Here is a 22,577-nt window from a genome sequence, read left to right as displayed (position 1 = left end):
TTGAAATATTTAGAAGCTACTATGCATTTAGCTTACATAAAGATAAGTTCAGTTAATCTTATTAGAACTCTTGATGAAGGCTTTTAATATTTCAGGTTGCTGCTCCGCTTACAACGGTAACTTCTTTACACTGGTAAATTTTTCTGTTACGGGAAGTATATTTCAGATATGCAGCATAATAGATCATCTTACGATACTTTACAACACAGGAGTGACATAATGACTACATAAAAATCATTAAGTACGCTCAATTAAGAATAGACAATAATGACCTGATGAAGTGGTGATGTGCCAGAGCGCTACCACTATCTGACTGTGAGCAAACTAAATAACACTAACGAATAACCAGTTGATATACTGTATTTACAGGCACAATTTTATTTCAATTAACTGAAGAGTTAGCCGAAATTTAGTTTCGCTAACTTTTGCCAATCGCTGTATTTATAAATGTGTGAATAAGAATCAATTTGGTTTTGATTTGATACGCATGAATGCGTATATATATCCTCTAAGTACGTTTTCCACTATTATGTACAATTCAGTTTCTTTGTGGAATAAAATAAAAGTTATCAGACACTAGAACAATAGTTTAATCTCGGATTTTCTTTTAGACGCTGTTAATGCTTTTTTAATCGCCGTCCAATCCTCTAAAATGTCAGCATCACTTAACATATACACTATATAAGGTCCAGAAACTGTCACTGGTTTTCTTCTTCTATCAGGATTCAAAGGATCTGATTTTTTCCTATTCTTTTTGTTAAATGTCTGTTCTATCCACAAGTCCGAAGTAATATCAACATTGTTTCTATCTTCTTCTAACCTGCGTATCTTTTCTAATAAATCACATTCAATAGAATCCCACAACAAACTTTTCTCACTCTGAAATAAACAAAAATAAGGCTCATTACGTACATCTTCTAATACACTTATAAATATTTATATTGAAATATTACAAATATTACTAAATGAATATACGCGTACATAAACCACATTGGAGACACTTTTTAAACATAATTGATTAATATTTATAACTATAATACATTTTACACTTTTATGCAAGGGTTGAACTCTTCAAAAACTGGTTGAGGACTCAATATATTAGTTCAACATCAATATGTTAACATATGAGCGTTGATCAACTAAAACCTTTCATTGGCCATAACTATAACCATGACTTACACAATATGGAATCATGCTTTTTGTCGTTCAAGGAATAACCACTGAAAAATGGCGTTCTGCATCCACAACGCCAACACGATCAACATGATGTCATATAGTTCCTCACAGCTGATGGATGTCAACCAGTTGAAGTGCTCCGTCGAATGAAGGACATGCAAGCACATGTCATTGCTACTGAGGATGAGTGTGCAAAGATGTCGAAAGCTAATCGTGTGAAGAGACGCCTGAGTATTGGGTTCAGAGCGGAGCAAATCAACATGAGTTACGCTACTGATACTACTACTACTATGTAACACCTAAGGTATCATACAGTATGGACGCTGTAGGTTTCTAGGATATTGTCAGACGAGAAAAGCTGGAGGTACATATGCGTGTTTTCTTCAACATTTGTCGCGCTAAAGTTGCAGGAGGTGACTTTTTGTTGTTTATTGTTGCTGTGGACGAATTCAGGTGCAACCGTTTTGAACCAAATTCAAAATCTTCCAGTATGCAATGGAAAAACTCATCATCCTTACGCCTCACGAAATTCAAATCACAAGCGACTACAGGGAAATCCATAGTTACACTCCCCTTTGATTGCCGTGGACCAATCATATACTTGACTTCAAGAGACCAGAAAAAAACATTAATGCTGAATCCTACTATGCGACTTTGACCCGTCTTCGCACATCCATTGGTTTATTGACTTTTGACAGTAATTGTGTTGCACGATAATGCCCGTTGCACGCGAGGTTCAGGACTATCAAAGATTCAATTGTGAAATATTGCATCACCCACCCTCTCTTCAGCTCTAATCTTTTACATTGTGACTTCCACATATTTGGTCCACTAAAGAACGCTTTGGAAGGTCAGAAATTTCATTCAAATGATGAGGTGAGGGCAGCCCTCCGTCATTAGCTCCAACCTCAATGGTCAATGGTTCCAAATTTTGTATGGACGGAATTCATAAATTCGCCAAATATTGGGACAAATGTTTGAACTTATAGTGACTTCTTTTGAAGCACAAATGCTATGACACACTTGTCATGGATGCCTTTATATTGTGTATAAAAGGTAGTAGTACTTTTGGTAATTTTGCAGTTATTGTCTGCAAACAAGTTTCAGTTGATCACACTATATACATTGAAATCTGACCACTGGCGTCTCTGGCATGTAAAATTTGGGGGTGACATCAAAGAAATTGATTTAAATGGTACTTCCTAGTCCAACCAGTTTATTATCTTCGATTCCATTTTTATCCTTCTGCTTACCTTCACGGATCCCCTGAGGTATATCAAGAACTGTTATAATCGTTTCTCAGCCTGAATATTATATTCCAAATAAAAAATTATTATTATTTATATGTTATTCTATCGTTAGTAAATAATTAAATTAGAATAAAATATTGAATATTTTGTACTTCAAAATATTGGGGGGACGTGTTCCCCACCCCGCCAGAGACGCCCGTGAATCTGACTATGTTAGCCATTATCAATTAGATTAAAAATTGGCTAACTTACAGAAAATAACTATACTTTGATGCAATAACTATTATAAATCGTAATATACGAATTTGTAAACTGCTTTATCAGTGAGTATCTTATAAATAGGATTCCGATTCTTAGGTTTGCTCCTATTTTATTTCTGTATAGTTAGTGAAGGAATTTCGTGTTTTCTTTACATTTCAAATTGCTATCAACAAAAATATAATAATTTTATAGGATAATGTCTTATTTTGAGGGTTAGGACCGCAAATATCCTAAATTAGCTTTTTGAACCTATAAGGTTCTAAAATGTCTTTCATATTTACTTTTAAAATTCTCTTCGATACTGTTATAAAATAATGTGTGTGTATCTGTCATCGGCTTCTCGCATAGAAAGGAGTAACCGACAACCACCAAATCTTATACGCAGATAGATCATCAGATCCGTACAAAGTGTTTCTTCGATTTTCGATTCGGAAGGTGAAAATGTATGCGAAAAATATGTACGTTTCTCGCAGTCCTCTCTTTTAATCAATATTCTGAATTAATTGTCGGCGAAACGGGTCCTAAGTCTCTTTAAGCAGTTTCTCAGTTAGAGCCCGACAACGACGAGTACTTTCAGTTCGTTTGAAATTTAAAAAAAAAATCTAACGAAATATCAACTGTAGCTTTTAACTGTCAATCAGTTTTTAACAATGCGATAACAAGACCCCCTCTACGCGGTATGTTCCTTTGTAATTTGTACTAGCTGGGGGTTCATTATAGTTTTAAATAAACTATGCTTATGCTGTACCAGATTTCAACTATCAGTAACTATTCCAGATAAGGGAAGTTTTATTACTATTTCTTTGCCATACAAGACTAGATTAAAGTTTACTAAAATAATGTTAAAAGATAAGTTTTGACGTGTACAATAACTAACAAAGTGTAAAAATATAATCAAACGTACTAAAATGTCCTGTTCTGTAATGTAAAACATAAAATTTTACAAGATATAAAATTTTAAAATATACTTTTTTAAAATTCTAATTTGGATATTTAGGAATAATAATTTTACGACTTCCTCTTTGCTATATGGTTAGCGTACGTAGCTAATACCCGGGTTTGACTTCGGGTGGAAGCTTGTGTGGTTTCGATTTCACTTTAAGCTAGTTCCAGTACTGAAAGGAACATTAAGCTCCGAATCAACCAAACAAACAAAACGAAGTAAAATTTCTTTATGCAATATAAAATCATTACACGTAATAAATACCTAGCTAGTTTGCCATTTGCACTTTACAACATGCTAATTATCTTCAAAACACCAGAGAAAATTCTTCATTCTCTTTTCTTTCCCAGTGACAACAGCTGCAGATAAGATCATCAGAAAATCATTTATGAGGTCTCACCTCTATCGGCCCTTAGTTCTGAATTCGCACTGCTGCTGGGCCGGAGGATCACCGAACAGCAGGATTGAGGTTTTTTCTTTTCCTTTTTTCTTCTTCTTTTTCTCTACAACACGAATCCGATCATTATTTGTAATAAATTTCTTGCAAATTTTCCAGGAGGAAAAGGTTTCAAGCGCGTGACGAAAACAAAGGATCATGCCCACAGCTCAATAAGTCGTGTGGACTGGACAAATATAAAATATGAATGGTGATTTTCTGTTCATGCACGCGCAGACACTAGTCATTAGCAATGAACTGTATCGTCGCCTCGTGTATTTTTTTTATAAGTCACTTGTAATGAACAAGTTTTCTCTCGTTCTCCTTTCGGTTGGTTGGCCTACCAAAAACAACAATAACATTGACTGTTTCCAAGGTTTGTAAGAAATAAAAATGATCGCGTATACTAACATATGTTCAGATGCCCTACATAAAGAGTTAAATTTAACATTAAGAGCATGCGAATAACATTACTTCAATGCAGCTAAGTTCCAAGACAGACACTAGCCTATTTACAAAGTAAGAAGTAATGCATATCTTATCGGGGAAATGCAGGTTCCATAACCATGAGGTCAAGTTCGGCATGTGACCAATTCAGATAGGTAGTCAAAGTAACAGGTTCTACTGCATATATAGTAAGACATTGGAGTGGTGATACAAGCGCATACGTACGCAGACGGAGATCGAAAGAGTCTTCCTAATTCCAGATATCAAAATAGGAAACAATAATTTCGATCTATCTGTTTAATGGTGAATGACTATTACGAGCTTTTATAATTCCTTTCACGCTTAGTCGAATATATAATACATGAACTAGTACACTGAGCCCTCAATCAGCTTATTAAAAGATCTTTTTCGATTTTGGAACTCCTGACAGAAGTCCAAAATGTGTTTACAAAGTGACTTCTTGATTTTCAAGTGCGTGACTTAACCTAGTGAAAGAGGCCATATAATAAGTGGTTTAAATCATGCACGAAAACGTTTACAGACGCAATCAACGACACAAATACTTATCTCCTCAATAATTAAACAGGAAGCAAGTTGCTAATAAGGAAAAAGAAAAGGATATTGATTAAAAATGTATCTGTTAATGTGAATAAATCTTGGTACAAATTCTTTCAAGCCACGAAGAATTACTCACATAATAGAGTACACTTATTTACGTGTCTTAACTGCCAATCGTTTATTATATAAGCGATATATAATCATTCAATAATCTTATATAATCATTCAACGAACAATGAAATCCTACGGCAATACACAATCCTGCGAAGACATCGACATTTTGTTTCATACAACATTTTACAAACCATTACTTTTCCGATTTCACTGAACTGTTACGAAGCAAAAGTCTTTTTTTTCGTTAGTTGTAAAATTTGAGTGAACCTTCATCGAAACATTTTAAATCTTAATTAAGAGATGCACACCCACACACACATAAATATAGTAAGCGTGCATGACATATTTGCGTTAGTTCCATTTGCGAACACACAAAACTGACTTACAGTACAAGACTATTTTATAACACATATTAAATAGAATTACATCATAATCAGATAACAATTATAATTTGTGATTGGAACACATCTATTTTGTAATTATAAAAGAAAATACCTAGTTGAGTTTTAAAAAGCGATGTTCTAGTGTTCAACAAATTGTATCTGAAGTTGTGAGTTTCGTTCCTATGAAATAGGCAAATAGACAGATTATTATTTGTACCTATAATGTCTGCGTTACTCCAAGATTTACTGTATAATTAGCAAATCTCTTCTTTTCCATATTGTTATTATAATGCCACTTACTTTGTCTGAAATAGATCACAATAAAGTCCCCAAAATATACTTTTGAAAATGCCATTGATAGATAAGTCATGATAACAAACCCGACCTGGTAACCATAGATTGTGGATTTCGAACTTGAAGACCGATTGTAGATAGCTCTTTTCGTTCGTGTGATACAGATCTTTACAAACACATGATGTGCGGCAAAGTGAATGTGAAACGCTTTTCTCCTCATAGAGCCGCTACAAATCACCACTTATGAGCAAACATCTAAAGGTATTTTTTTTTATTTTTTTTTTTTATTTTTTTTTTTTTTTTTTAATGTTGCTTTTACAATGTCTATTAAGAAGTAAGTGAATTCATACCGGTAGTCTTTTCACACGATATACTGCTCTTACTCTAGTAATAACAACTATATTACCTTCCAGCTCTGTAATTAACAAACATATGATATTATAGTAGCACGTCTAAATGCTAATGATTAACTAAATAACAATATAGAACAAGCCATACATACTTAACATTCAGAACGAATAAATAACCAAAAAATCAATACTAACCGAGTTTCTGTTTTTTCTTACACACGTATTTTATATGTTGCTATATTCGAACATTTTCAGAGCAATCGTAATCCCTAGCTCTTATTATTTACTTCCCAACAAACTTGTTACACGGAACGGAATAAATTACACAATTCTCACTTACAATTCTATTATTTAAGCTTTTACTGAGAGAGTTTGATTAATATGAAATATTTTTTTTATTGTGAAGAAAGAATCCAGGTGCATACTACAATCTTCTTGCTCAAAAAGGAGTAAGGAATGTAAGATTTTTTTTTTCTTTTTTTGTCAGTGGATTGTATTACTTAAATATCTCTAATTGAAGCTATAGGATAAATATTGAATAACTTCCGAGATAAAAAGACCTTACCTTGTATGCGGAGAGAACAAAGTTCTCTAGATAGTTTCGAAGCTTTCTAGCTTCTTTTTCAATATCTTCAACTCCACTGTTAAACTGGTAACGTTTAGATAGGTTCCTTTCTTCTGTGGAGAACCTTTATTTTAAAATAAACAGTTAAATTTAATTCTGACTTCCAAAACAATAAGCAAATTGTAACTTCCTGAAAAAATAAATTATGTTGTGGAAGGACTTTTCACTACTGTTGAAGGTAAAGTTGTATTTGTTCACGTATTTCAATTAGGGAATTAACTTGATTCACTTATCTTCTTGTTAAGGCAGGAATGAATGTTGTAACGTAAGAGAATATATTTGGAACAAGTAACAATGTCACACGTGCAACACGCTGGGGAATTGTTTGAACGATATGCAACTAACCTGGTGTGTAGGTACAGTTGGGATGCAAGGGCGCGATTATACATACGTAAAGCAAGTTCATCGTTATCTGTTTGTTTTGTGACTAATCATGTAAGGAACGAAAATATCGGCGAATGCCTACTTTAAGGAAGGTGCAACTAAGTAACAAACTTTCGGTAATTTGTACTATATTTACAATTTACTGTGTCTTGTGTTTGTTAAAGTTCAGTATGAGATAAGTTTATATACGTAACACATTTGCAAAATTGATACAAAACGCATTATTTTGCAAGAATAGCCGATAAATATATATAATATATATTAATATATATAACAAAAAATATTAACCCTTGTTTACTTAATACAGAAATGGACCGAAAATCAGAACTGGGTGTTGAAAGACGTGCAGTTATTATTGCATTATATGGGGAAGGCAATTCAACTGGACAAATCGCATCCAAAACTAAAGTTTTCTAGACAAGTGTCAAAAGAACTTTGAAGAGAAAGGAAGAAACTGCGCAACTGGGCAAAACAAGAGCAGTCAACCATCTAGAGTAGCGTCAAAATGTTAGGACAAGTTCATCTGTGTTCAAAGTAACGCCAGCAGACTCGGACAGCCGCGAGGACTCAATACTATTAGATGGAAATCTATGTCTGTGAGTACTGTGTAATACCGACTTCGTAATTCAGGTTGAAAAGTTGTGTAGCTACTAGAAAACACCAATTAAGGAAACAAAACAAACTGAAACATATGCAACAAACTGAACAACTGAACATTTGCAACAACAACAAACTGAAACATTGCAAAACAAACACCATAAAAACTGTTGTTCACTTATGAATCAAAATTTGAATATTGTGGGAATAAACTAGGCAATATGTTTGTCGTTTAGTTGGTGAACGCACAACAAACCAATGCATAATACTAAGTGTGAAGCATGGTGAAGGGTCAGTTATGGTTTGAGGTTGTTTTGCCGACGACAACATCGGAGATTTCATACGAAGAGAAAATTATGGATGATTAAAAAAAAAAAAAAAAAGTTATCATAGCATTTTGCAGCGTCACAATTCTCGATGTGAGCAGAGAATTGTGGGTCAAGGGTTTGTTTTCAAGCAGGAAAATAATCCAAAGCATTCTTTGCAATTGTGTAAAAACTATATTGCAACAAAAAGAAAGCAAAAGTACGTGAGGCAGCCCCTTCAATCTCTTGTTCTCAATCTAACTGAACTGTTGTGGGATAAAATGGACAGAAATGTTTGAAAAATACAATGCATAAGTCACGACCAACTTCGGGAATTTCCACAATAGTTGCTGGAACTAAATTTCATCTAGAACATTACAAAAATTAACAGAAAGAATGTCAAAAATATGTAATGATGTCATTTAGGTAAATGAGGGATATTTCGAAGAATCGAAAATTAATATAAAATCATAATTTGTAAATAACATTAAACTTCTTTATATTACGTATAAGTGCACTTTTCTTTCTCATTATAAAACTGTTTCGTTATTATTTGTAACATAAAACTCGTGATATTTATTAATTTCTAACAAATCTAAAAGTGAGTGCAAACTTTTGACCGGTACTATATATGGAATCAATTTTTGATTCTCCACATCTCAGGATTAAGTGGACAGACCATCTCCCATCAAGGAACTTGATTTCTAACTTTTGGGATTAAGTTACATCCTAGCCAAAATTCATGGTAATCATTTTTTTTTTATTATTATTTTTTTTTAACTTTTTATTTTATTTTATTTTATTTTATTTTTTTTTTTTTCGGACGGACGGACAGGACTCCAAACTCCTTAAAAACTGGACATAAATTTGCCTTTTCAGGTTCCATCACTGTTGAAGATATTGAAAGTCAGAGAGCTTCGAAACTATCTAGAGATGTTTTTTGTTCCTCGGATACAAGGAAAGTTTATTAGATATCGTCGCAAAATTGAATGAACAACGATGACTACTTCACAGCTCGCTCTGTAAAAAGAAAAATAGATGAATAACGAATAAAAGTGGTTATCGTCCTTTAATCAATTATTACTCACGAAGATACGAACAAATCTTAATAAGCAGTAGTTAATTCTTCATATAATATGATCTGGCAACTACAATCTTGTTCTTGCTGAATCTGAGTCATTGTTGTTTGACGTTTAAGCAATTTCGCAACGATTTTGTGACCTTCAATATTTGCTAGTGCCAAATTATAATAGATTTAAGCTTTTAGTCTTAGAAAATAGTGATTAATGATCACAAACGAACATGAAAATAACATCGACGGTCTAAGTTCTTGTCTCTGGTTCGGAAGTATTTAAGTAATTCGAAATTTGCTCGGGCATTAATTGACAACTCAAAATGTAACTCTTATTACAACCTGAAAATTTAAGAAGTCATCTGATGCAGAGAGGCTTAAGACATTTTCTCTCCTTCAGACTAAATATTTACCAAAAATATTTGTGTGAGGCCGGAAACTTTGCCCTCAATAAAAAGGAATGTATTTCATCTGTAACAGCAGATGTTTATTGAGACTTCCGATTAAAAAGAAAGGAAAAAAAAAATATTACGTTCACAAAATACTTTCATAACGTGGAATGAAACACATAATACACTATGATCACATTATCACTACGGCCTGTATTATAGATTTTCAGAAACTATTAAATAGCTTGCTTCATTGAAGATTTGACTCACACATTTGAGGAAGTAGGGGGAAAACATGTTAATTCCCTGTTGGCAGAAAATGGTCCTAAATGTTATCCAATAAATGATTTGTATCTCTGGAATAACCTTAAAAGGCTAATAAGCACTTCAATGTTTGACACAAGTAGCTGTTTTAACTTCAGCTTGCAACGAATTATTTATGTATATAGTTCAGTTACCAATCAGGTGCGAATATCTTCTAATGCTTAACGATGCTCTCCATCGTAACTAAAAAATATGGATCTCAAACGTTATATTTTAGACAACTGCATGGGCGTATTGGCTAATATTTTGAGTAAAGAAAAGATAAGTGAGATTGATTGTAAAAAAAAAAAAAAAAAAAAAAAAATCAATAAAACTTTAAAAAAGTTTAAGCTACGCACTTACAAATCCATTATATTACAATATAATACGTAGACAGCAGTCAACACGTTGCTGCTGCCAGAAGGTACAATCGAGAAGCTCGCTTCTGTTATTTCTGACAGTTTAAGTGCGTTGTTCTATACTCGGGAAAATCCCGGTTGTTGCCAGTAGTTTTATAAATTGTTCACTATGAATCACCGAAAATCCGCATACTCGTGTATCATAAGTGTAACAGAAATAATGATATAGTTCTAGCAATCTTGAGTTGCTTATCATTGGACTGAATTTTGTTGTGACCTGGGTTCTTAGTTGTTTCTCATTCCAACTCATATTCTTGGAAAATATTAATAGATTAGATTACTAAATATCCGTAGATGATTAACACAGAAATGGATTACTTCAAATAACACTAATTGGCAACATCGATATCTGGTGACACGGTAAGTTTTGCCCACCAGGTACAATGAAGAAATATAGGTTTATTCTCTTGATTTCTGCGAAGTAATTTTGATTTCTCACGAGTTACTTTATCTTAAATAAAAACGCAAAGTTTAGAAGAAGAAAACGTTTTCTGTTTAAAGCGAAAAAAAAAAACAGTGTCTATATAGTTTTAGGTTGCTCTGCTTTTTTATGTCAAAAGAATACATCAGAAAATATGTACTGATTTAAGTCGAATTGTATAGTCTGGAAAAAAATAACTTGTGAAACCGTTTCAAGCGGTTGCAGTTTTTAATAATTTTACATTTTACAAATATAAACACAACTTACGATTTCTTTATTTTCTTCCTTACACAATTCTGAGCAAATAAATAAATAAATTATTTAAATTAAATTTTTAAAAATATATATATAGTGAGAAACAGAATGTTTGCTCTGTTACGAGATTAAAGAACGAAATTGATACATTGGAATTATTTTCTACGAAGATTGATACTTACTTCATGGTTTTGATGGTTCGCTAATTCTTCCGCATCAAACTTATTTTTTATGTTAGCCAACCTAAGTTCTCGCAATATCCCAGCGACCTCTGTCCTTATTTTCATATTTTCTTGTAATTCTTCGAGAGGCTGAAGATATTCTTGAGCATGACCTGATTTTACCTCCTCCAACTTCGCTTCTACTTGAGTTATTCGTTCACGATACAATCTGAAATAATTATATCGTTAAAATTCGTTTAACTAGTTCACACTTATGACTAATAATTTTAGTAAACACATTAAATTAAAATTGGCAACCTCTTCTGAACCAATATCTGCACTGAGGAACTAGTGTCACATTTTAATAAATAAGTTGTGTGGAATAAAGCAGTGTGTTGTACACAGAATAAAAATTGAACGACTTATAACAAGGGAAAAACCTATGGTATGATATAATAAGGGAAATATTTGTATTTCTTTCAATGGATGATTTATCGACCCATCAATTATTTTAAGCTATGGAAAAGGCACATACACGCCACATAGGAAGATAATGCTGAGGAATGATTTAATGTTTTCCTGCACAGGATGATTAATTGCCGACATTTCTTTGCTTAAAATATTAATACTACTTATGGAAAAAGACCATAAGTTATAACACAGAGACGAAAGAACAATTCTTTACCGATATTTTTAAGATGATGTGGACTGATTTATACAGATTGATAACTTGTTTAACGTTTCTTTACTTAAATGAAACGAATTATTAAGATATAGGTTATAACGCAAGGAGACTCCAAGAACGACTTTCTACCAGTAATTACACAAAGGTGATCCACCAAAAATGTAGTTCTTCAAGAAACATAGGTTTTAATAAAAGTAATAATAATAATCCACTGATGATGACACGAATTTATCGCTGAAACGTTTGCAGTGTTTAAAGCTTGCATGTTTAGATAATTATTTAAAATTTTCAATAGTATTATAAATTACTTCCCCACATGTGACAATTAAACTGACTGCATCTAGGTACACAATTTATAGTTTTTATTCAGTTAGTAAGCTTAGTTTCTGTCACATTATCATACATATTTGGGCTTCAGCTTGTCACATGTCCCGGCTTTATTTAATATAACGTAATATGTTACCCTAGTCATTGTCCAAATTAAAATTTTCTTAACTACCTATCACTTTCATACAAAGGGCCAACCTTTTTAGCAACATATACGGTCCATGTTTCATGGCTTTAGGCATTTGGATATAAGAAATACTCACAACAAAGAATACACAAAGCTCTCTTTTATTCAATGAAAATAATATCAAAACACCAATTATTTTACAAAATATTATTGCTAGTGGAATATGATGCACAAATATTGAAATAATATCCTTCGTTTCTTGCAATACTAAAGTAACAATGGTAGAGAAATCTACTGTTAAAACTGCTAATCTGACTTGAAATTATTTATTAACACCATGTGAGTTTGTAGGAGATCTTGCCCGTTTTTTTTTTTTTTTTTCCTAGGAATTGTTCCACTTCCTCCCAAATTCTCATCTCGCCAAATCTTCCATAATTATTCAGTATCTTTAATCATTCGTCATTTTTTAGGCTAAAGGGGACAACCGTGGGGTGTGAAACTTAAGATTTTATTTCATTTGATTCTCCATTACTTTTATATATAAGTTTTAAAGTAACCCATTCTTGGCGCTATTTACCACCTACGATATTAAAAATGAAAAGCACTATCATATCTCATTATTATTAACGTCGTTATTATCTGCAAGACAGAGATGATTACGGAAAAATAAAATAAAAAAAAAAAAAACTTGAAGATTTTTTTAGTGAGAAAGAAGTATTTCAACAGCAGATTCGTCCGTTTAACTTACTAACTCGATTTTATTAAAAAAATAAGTAAATAAACAAATAAATAAAAATAAAAAATAAAATAAAAATATGAAATCGAAAAATTGTATATTACGTTTAACTTACTGTTCTCTCAAAAGAGTAAACTGCCTTTCCAGATCTGCTAAATTTTCCATACACTCTGTCCGTCTCCTTTCGCATTCTTCTTCATCCATTTCTAGAGGAGATGATATACTTATAAAACAACTAATATCACCAACTAAATCATGATAAATCATTTTCATAGCCAATATTTTTGCTGTGATATTTCAACTTCTGTGACTTGATACAATGAAAAAGACCGACTATTTTACTAAACATTGTAACTACAGTTCCATCGTTAAACACGTTTTATGTAATGCACCGATGTATGAAACAGCAAGAAATCAAGAAGTTATTGCAAATTATTCTGAAATTGAATATTACAAGGAATTGGAACTTGTTTCCTGATTGGTGCTAAAACATGAAACGTGGCGCCTTCACAGGAATAAATAAGGTAAGTTCTTAACAGTCTTGACAGAATTAAACTTCCTTTTTTACATATTCCATAAAAATATTGTACAAATCTACAAGTCACAAGAAGGAATTTCTAGTAAACAATTTCCGCTGACAAGAAACAATTGTGTTACCACAAAACCATCTAATAAGCGTAACATCTCAAATTTATTTTTGTTCATAAAGGATATGTATTTCATATAAATATCCTAAAAATACGAATTATGCTAACTTTAGTTTTCTACATTTAGTAGAACACCATCATCAGTTTATGCTCTAACAACCATGAAAAACGTTAATAATGGTTATAATCATTACACATAATATAGGATTTGATTTCATTACCTGAACTATCATCGGAGTCAGAGCCTTCACTACTATCCGAGCTGGAGCTGGATTTTTCAGTTTCAGGTGACTCATGCTCCATCTCTTCTCCGTCACTCTCATCCCGGTCATCTTTCAGAGGAGCCATTGTGCACTGCTTTTTCCTGGAAGAAATACCACTCATAGGACTTCCTTACATGAAATATCGCTAATATTACACATATACCTACAAAGGTTCTCTATATAAACGAAAATTCAGAAAATACTACGTAGCATAAATTTCTAACTTCATGTCGCAACTCGCCTCGAATCCTTGCTATATATTAGCAATGAGCTGCGACACTAAAGTTCTCTATTTTGTACTGATGTTCACACTTCAAATTGTCATTTCCCCATGGAAACAAAGGTTATAAGAAAAATTAAACTGCAAGAAGTTCATGGAAAAATAAGAATAATCACAAACAAACATATAAATTTTCTTGCTCCCAGAATATCAAGATAATAATGTTATATGCTACTATGTACCACATTTATTTTTACTACATTCCTTACCGTTATGATGTTAGGAAAGCAAGAAAATTTATACAGCGTTTATTTTGAGATGATTCGAGTTTTTTTATGAATTCCTTCCTTGAACATATTAATTTTCCTCCTAAAATGTCTTTCTGAGGAAGTGGGACACAAAGCTACAATAATTTAACTCATCAAACCCACCATAAATACCTTGATTGTAATTTAACACAATGACATTTACAATTAAACAAGACAACTGTACAAAGACAATATGCAACATTAGATCTTCTCTTTCAGTTTTTGAAACGCATCAGACCAATGAGATGTTATACGAATACACATATTTATGGTTTCCTGCTATGCTTACAAATGAAATATATGACAGCTTCGTATATGAAGAGACTATAGACTTTGAACTGGCAATTGTACTTGTAATAAGCATTGTATGTATGTTTGATGTTAGGATTAATCTTCTCATATGAGTAAATAAATAACTTACAAAACTTTAAATAATAATATCTGTAAAATGTTTATCCTAATATTATATTTTCAAACGTATGTTTAGTACTATTATATTATATTTACACATATTCAACGTTTATATAAAACTAAGGCAATATGTCGATGCAATGGCCTTATTTTCATATTTTATATATCTACGTGCATATGAAAATAACACTTCCTGTATTTGATTTAAGATATTTACGTTTTTTACCAAAAAAAAAAGTTACAAAATTTGTAATTTTCTTAGTATTTCTGCTTCTTCTTATTGTAAAGAAGTGCCAAATTGAATACGAACTTAAGCAGTCGACATCAACACACATTATATAACATTTAAGGAGGAAAGAACAATTTCGAAGCTTAAGGATGAAACTAAGAATGTAATTGTTTCTGTGACATGTAGGCTTGGCAGTACAAGTAACTTTACACATTCTTAAAGTTTACCACACACGCCCACAAAAGTGCAGATTCTAAATAGCGAAGTTGTTACCATTACGCTCTAGACGTTTGCCTTTAAATGTTAGATTCTGTAAAATTAATGGAGGATTTCAAATACCTACATTATGACACATGACTGTGGTCATAAAACATGTTGTCTAAATATTTTTGTTATATATAATTTGAAATTTATGCTATGCTCCTCTTATTCATATATGCCACAGGAATATCTCATACTTGAGAAAGTTGCCAAATCTAACCCACGAATTTAAATTCGAACGAACAGCCATACGAAGAGCACAACATATTAACAAAATGTAGAATGACGGCAGTGTGAACGAATACACAGTTCGTTCCCATACTTTCACTGTGGATACTTCAGCCTATACAATAAAGTTGTGGGCGCCCTTATGATATTGATAATGATAAAGTGTACGTGATCAATGAAAGCAGATCAGTAGAAAACAACACAAAAGGTTGCGAAGGGACTCAACATCACTCATTCGTATGGCATTTGGTTAAACTAGGAAAGTGAATGAATATACGGGCATTACACGAACTGATCGAGAATCAAAGAAATAGATATACATGATTCCTACATAACAAAAACGATATATTTCTATATATCATTGCAACGTACGACGAGCAGTCGATCTTATATGACAACGTCTGGATTGAGCTTCCGCTTTTACGTTGCACTTCAAAGAGGCACATGGTGACAGTTTAGTGATTCGTAGCCACAGTGGCCCATTACAATTTACTCAGTCCAGGAAAATCGACTACGACCAAAACGTACTGTCAAGAAATTGAGAAAATGCATCTAAAACTGCAACATTGATCTCTGGCATTGATCAACAAGGCCTATAATAACAATGGAACACTACTGTTGAACTTCACCAAGATTAATATTTTATCAATAAATATGTATTTCATCAGTTTTTAGTAAACGTCTATAATCATGGTACATAACCAAGTGACACGCACTGACACATGAAATCTCTATCATCCACCATGCTCCCCTGATCTCTCGTCCGCTGACTTCCACCTTTTGAATTACCCGCACAAGACAGAGAGATTGGAGCGTGTTACTTATCTAATAATTAGCCTTAAAACTCATAATGCATTAACAGGATAAGTATATCTTTTAAGGAAATAGAACATTTAAAATAGAACATTCCCTGTAAATTTTAATCTTCAAAGTTATGAATAAAAACTAACGGAAAATCAAAGTGAAAATAGCAAACGGGTATTGATATCATTATAGTGCTGCTAGCATGTGGTTTTTGCACTTATAAATAATAGTATTATTTAAAAAAAAAAATAAATAAAATACTAAAGACTCATCTGCATTCTTTAAGTATTACAGCACAGCTGCAAAGTATTACAGGTGTAAACTTACTACGGTAAGATTTTCGGCGTACAGTATAACCTGTACAGTAAGTGTTAAATAACTGATATTTTATTGTCCTTCAGGAATGACCGCTAGTATTTTTTTTAATGACTATGGTTGAGATTTAATATAAAGTGTCATGTGGCAACGAAATTATAATAGCACAAGTCTTGAAGCAACGAACCTAAATACGTGAAGTAAAAATTAGTTCTTTGATAAAGTTTTTTCCCTTTTTTATAAGAAGTGGCGACCCATGCTAAAAATATAAGTAGTATTTTATGTCTGGGCTAGTACGTTTATAAATAAAAAAAAAAAGGAGACAACACAAAAACAGAATATTGCCAAGCGTTTTCCAAAATACAATTTCCGTAGCATTACATAATAAATGGCGACCCAGCTTTAGGATATTTGCTTCTAGACGTTGACTGCTAGGTTTTGTTTCAACCAAGCCAAGATAGAAGGTATTTTTAATAGTACGGTTATAAACAATTTGTGTTTACTGAACTTTTAAGTGAGCTTCTGAAGGAAATTTAATAGTAAATATCAAAATGTCGAGCGACAGCAGTAGTGGAGAAGATTCTTACGACGAAAGTGTTGGACATAGTTGTTGCAATCGAAAATATAGGTACAGTGTAGCTTGTAGTACCTGTAAACGCTGGTATCATTTAAGGTGTCAGGGGATACCAAATACGGAATATGAAATACTAAAAATGAAAAGTGTAAAATGGAGTTGCTCAGAGTGTATGTTAAAAAACGGTACAGATAGAGAAAAGAATATAGATCGCCGTAATGCCGAAATCACAGATAATGGTAACGTTGTAGGGAACAGTGTCGAGGAAATTAAAGTTACCGGTAAGGAAATTGAGATAGATGGTGCTTCAAACGTTACCATACAAAAAGTAAGCAGTGATTTAGTAAATGAAACGGAAGATCTTGTTAACGCTAGTAATCAAACCAGTTCAAACGTCGAGTTTGTAATGCTGTTAGAGAAATTAAACGAAATGTCGATAAAACAGGATAATCAGTCAAAAGTGTTAACTGAAAGATTAGACTGTCAGGCAAGGGAATTTAGTGAAAGGTTAGAAACCCAGGTTAAAGCAATAAGTGATAATTTTGATAGAAAGATAATTGAGTTACAGGGTGAATTAAAGGCTTTTCAGTTAGAGACTTGCATTGAAATTCGTAGGGACTTAGAACTTGTACAGGACGATGTTGAAACTTTGAAGAACAAGTGTGAAGAAGTAGATTCACAAGTAGAAGAACTGAATGACCGTTTAGTGACTTTAGAAAATGATAAGAAGAGACACGAATCTAGTATTTGTCAGTTAAATGCACGTGTAAATTCATTAGAAGAAGGAAATATGGTTAACAATAACGAAATAGAGCAAAGCATTGAAAGAAATGTCCATTTGTGTAGCCAAAAGAGTCAACACCTAGACCAACGTTTGAAAGAATTAGAAAAGCAGGTGGAAATCTTTAGTTCAGGTGAAAATAAAGCTACATCAGAAAGTAATTGCATTGATAATCGAAAACAACTGCAATATACTGTAGGTTCTAGAAATTCTGAAGTTGAGGTGCGAGAAATTCCAATCGCAAGTACTTACAGAGATTGTACTACTACAAGTATTGTTACTACAATAGCTAGTACTACTCCGTGCAATGAACGAATTAATGTTACATCGCCTTTTTGTTTGCCTTTTGAACCATTTAGGGCAAATACAGTATATGGTACTGAAGCGACAAACGTTCATAGTAATGCTAATAGTTTTTATCCGTTTAACACTACTAAGAACCAGTTAGGTTGTTCAACTGCTGTTGCATGGTCTGGTTTAAGTTCTTTTCAACCAAATACTAACACTTTTAGTGCTAATAGTGTTAACAATCCTTTCTACTTTCGACCAATGAATCAAAGTGATACTGGTTTGAGTCGAAACGTAAGTATGTTCCCATATTCAACTCAAGAGTCTAGTAAACGAGAAAATGGTAACAATACAAGCTTTTCCTTAAGAGATTTAAATGCGTTTCCAAAATATGATGGTAATCCAACGCAAGGTGCCGCTCGAAACTTTTTAAGAGAGTTAGTTCAGTGCATGGAATTGTATAATATGTCAGAAAGGGAGAAATTGTTAGTAATCCAAAGATTGTTGACACATTCGGCGTCAGCGTGGCTAAAGTCAGTTTCAGGAGAAATAAATTCATTCAATGATTTTGTATATCAGTTTAGAAAGCAGTATTTCTCAGCGCGCCTGGAACGTGCACAGAAAAGACAGTTACAAGTTCTTCGTTACGACAAAGTGAAGTTCCCGCGAATGGTAGATTTTGTATGGTACATTGTAAATCAGTATTACAGTATTTGCGATACGGTAAATGAAACAGAACTAGTAGATCTGATACTCGAGTGTTTACCAGAAGGGGAGTCAAAATTGTTAAGACTAGTAGGTTGTCAGGATACGGAATCCCTAATTGCTCATTTGATGGAATTAGAAGCACAGACGGACGTTGCAGAGTGTCAATCCTCTAGTGTGAAGCAAACAAAAAGAGCTTTTGTTAGAAATGTTAATGTTCAAGAGAGTAAAAAGACGAAAATTGATTCTTCGGTGCAAACAGAGCAGTTTTTTGGTAATGGAAACAGTGAAACTTCTGACCGTGAAGGTTATCAGTATTCTTACAAGCCATACCGCTACCAACGGAATAATAAGTTCAGAAGAAATGGTCGTGGTAGGAAAAGGATGTATAATAATGATAATAATAGGGATTATAATTCAAATTGGAGACGTGACGACCCCGAGTTTAATTCGTATCCTAATGAGTCGCCAAGAGTACAATATTCATCAGAGAATAACGAAGGCGAAAGGAATGTAAATTATTGTATGGGAGCTGATTCCACTCAGAGAAATCCTAACAGAAATATGGTAGTGACAGATGCTGTTGTTCATCACTCGCGTGAGGAAAACTTCCCGTGCAGTCGACATTAGAAGGGGGCGATTTTGACTGCAGTTTGAGTCCCCGGCAGTACTCAAATTTCGAAAATACTTTTGGTAATAAATGTTTCGATTTAACGAACACTTTGCATGGTGATAAATCTATTGTTTGTGTTAACAATATCCAAGAAGAGGGTGAAGAAGTTCGAGTTAATAAAATTTCAGTGGATAGCGGTTGTGCATCAAGTAAAGTTTCAGAATCGTCCTCAGAATTGGTTTTCAAACCTTGGCAGGATAATTATCCACTTGTACCGCGAAGCCGAAACGTGCCATTGCAAATACGTTTTGTTATCGATGAAGAGAGTGAGTTAAGTAATTCTAGGGTAGAAATAACAAAGTGTCATCCTCCTACTGTGGATTGCGAAGTAGCTGGACTGCCTATAAAGTGCATAATTGATAGTGGCTCAGAGTTAAATTTACTCAGTTTACCTGTTTGGAATGAAATAAAGAATAAATATCCTTCCGCCAAATTACGCCCAGATCCTAATATTGTTTTGTGTGGCTTTGCTGGAAACGAGAAATACTTAGTGAAAGGTTACCAACTTTTGAATCTAGATATCCAGGGCAAGATATTCGAGACGCCAGTGTATGTGGTGAAAAACCTGAAGACTGATATGATACTAGGTGTCCCATTCATTAAAAGTTATAATGCTGTGTTAGATTGGAAAAACAAAATCCTGTCCTTCGAGGATTCTAATGAAACAAAAGTTACTGTAAACTTAGATGAATATAATATCTTTTTGGCAAAGTTAGAAGTGCATGATCCGATCCAAGAAGAAGAAGAAGAAGAGAGTGTAATATCCAAAGAAGAAATCGAGAATTACGTTCGTGAAAAAAATGACTTGGATAACGAGACGAAGTCAAAATTATTAACACTGTTGCTGAAATATCGTACGTTGTTTTGTGAGTATCCGAGAAAAATTAAGACAGAGCCGTATAAAATTCAGTTAAAGGATAACGAGCCCGTAGTAGGTAAATCTTACCCAATTCCTCAACACATGCAGGGCGAGTTCGAGAAAACCTTGAGTAAATGGATACGTATTGGTGTAGTGAAAGAATGTGTTAGTCCTTATAAAAATCCAATACATTGCGTTCGCAAGTCATCAGGAAGCGTGAGGCCTGTATTAGATTTGAGACAATTGAATACTAAAGTTATATCACCAAGGGTACAGGTGGAACCAATAACAGACATTTTAAATCGTATGTCAGGGTCTACTATTTTTTCTTCATTGGATTCTACGGATTCATACTATGGTATTGCACTTCACCCAGAGTCATCTCTTTGTACTAGTTTCCTTTATTTAGGAAGACAGTTCATCTTTTTACGAATGCCAATGGGATTAAAATCTTCAGGATCAGTTTTTCAAAGTGTTATGAATCATTATTTTGATATTAGTACTAAGGATTTTGTCATATGTTATTTAGATGATGTGATGTGCTTCTCACCTTCGTACGAGGATCATTTTTCTCACTTGGAAAGAGTATTAGAAATTTTTCGAACAGGAAACTTTTCATTGAACTTTAAGAAATGTCAATTTTTGAAATCCGAAATTTTGTTCTTAGGACATGTAATAAGTGGAAATTCCATACAGGTGAATCCTAAACGTAACGAGGCAATTCGAAATTTTCCAATTCCCAAAAACAAGAAGCACTTGAAGGCATTTTTAGGGCTTGTTGGATGGAGAAGACGTTTCGTCAGTAATTTTTCTGAGTTAACATCACCTTTGTACGACCTATTAAAGAAAGTGAATAAATTTGAATGGACACCTGAAGCTTTAGAATCTTTCGATAAATTGAGAGTCATATTGAGTTCACCTCCTGCGTTATCTCAGCCAGATTTTAATCTAACATTCCATATCTATACAGATGCAACTGCACAAAATCTCGCTGGTTATATAGCACAACATCCTGAAGAACAAGAAGAAATGAATGTAATTGGTTACGCTAGCAGACGTGTTAAAGCCCATGAGATGTCATTATCAATATTTCAGTTAGAACTACTGGCAGTGTTATTTTTGTGCGAGCAGTTTTCATATTATCTATTAGGAAGAAAAGCTATCATACATTGTGATAATGCCGGAGTAAAACATGCGTTGACTCTTAAGAACTTGGATCCGCGCACGACCCGCATCATTCTAAAACTACAGAGGTTTGACTTGGAGTTTGTACATTTCCCAGGAGTACAAAACAGATTTGCGGACATTTTGAGCAGGTACCCAACTGATGACAAAGAAAAGGAACCTCAAATATACCGAGTAAACTTCATGTCTCAAGAAGATGACTCACTTCTAAATTTTGATGAAATAAAAGAAGGTCAAGCTTCAGATGATTATTGTGTAAAGCTAAGATCTTTGGCAGCAGATTTTAAGTTTCAAGATAAAGTTAAAGTTTTGGATGGCGTAATTTATCAAAGAAATCCTAAAACTCAAAATTGGTTGTTAGTGATCCCCAGTAAGATGATTTCCGATTTGGTACAAAAGATACATGTTAACGGACATTTGGGATTAAGAAAATGTTTAGTGTTCGCTAAATCAGTGTTTTATTGTAAAGGTATGAAGTCTGCCTTCGCGAAATGCATAAAGGACTGCCTTGATTGTGCTACGTCTAAGTTCGCTAATAGAAAAATAGCTAGAGAAACCTATCACATTACTGGTGAGAAACCACACGAGAAGATTTGTGTTGATATTGTTGGTAAACTTCCAGGCAGTTCCGGATACTATTTTATACTTTCCGTTTTGGATGTTTTTTCAAGGTTCATTTGTTTTTACCCACTAAAATTAGCGAAAACGAAAGAAATTGTTGCAATATTAGAAAAGAGATATTTCCATCATTATCCTATTCCAGCATGTTGTATTACTGATCAAGGAGCTCAGTTCAATTCGAAAGTGT

General features: G+C 33.3%; 1 protein-coding gene across 3 annotated transcripts in view; it reads right to left on the bottom strand.

Annotated features, from left to right (window-relative positions):
- Window positions 1-355: 355 nt before the first annotated feature.
- Window positions 356-22,577, bottom strand: part of Brms1 (breast cancer metastasis-suppressor 1-like protein) — a 44,907-nt gene continuing 22,685 nt past the window's right edge. For all 3 annotated transcript variants that reach the window (XM_081771816.1, XM_081771815.1, XM_081771817.1), the window contains 4 exons: window positions 13,887-14,029; window positions 13,134-13,224; window positions 11,165-11,372; window positions 356-879 (listed from right to left, as the gene is read on the bottom strand). In XM_081771816.1, the coding sequence (XP_081627942.1) occupies window positions 577-879; window positions 11,165-11,372; window positions 13,134-13,224; window positions 13,887-14,029 (745 nt within the window). In that variant the 3' untranslated portion in view covers window positions 356-576. The remainder of the gene's footprint in view (window positions 880-11,164; window positions 11,373-13,133; window positions 13,225-13,886; window positions 14,030-22,577) is intronic.

This window comes from Thermobia domestica, chromosome 9, assembly GCF_964235325.1.
Source record: "Thermobia domestica chromosome 9, izTheDome1.hap1.1, whole genome shotgun sequence".
NCBI classification, from domain to species: Eukaryota; Metazoa; Arthropoda; class Insecta; order Zygentoma; family Lepismatidae; genus Thermobia; species Thermobia domestica.
Note: the sequence above shows the minus strand (reverse complement) of the source record. Positions and strands in the feature narration are given on the sequence as shown.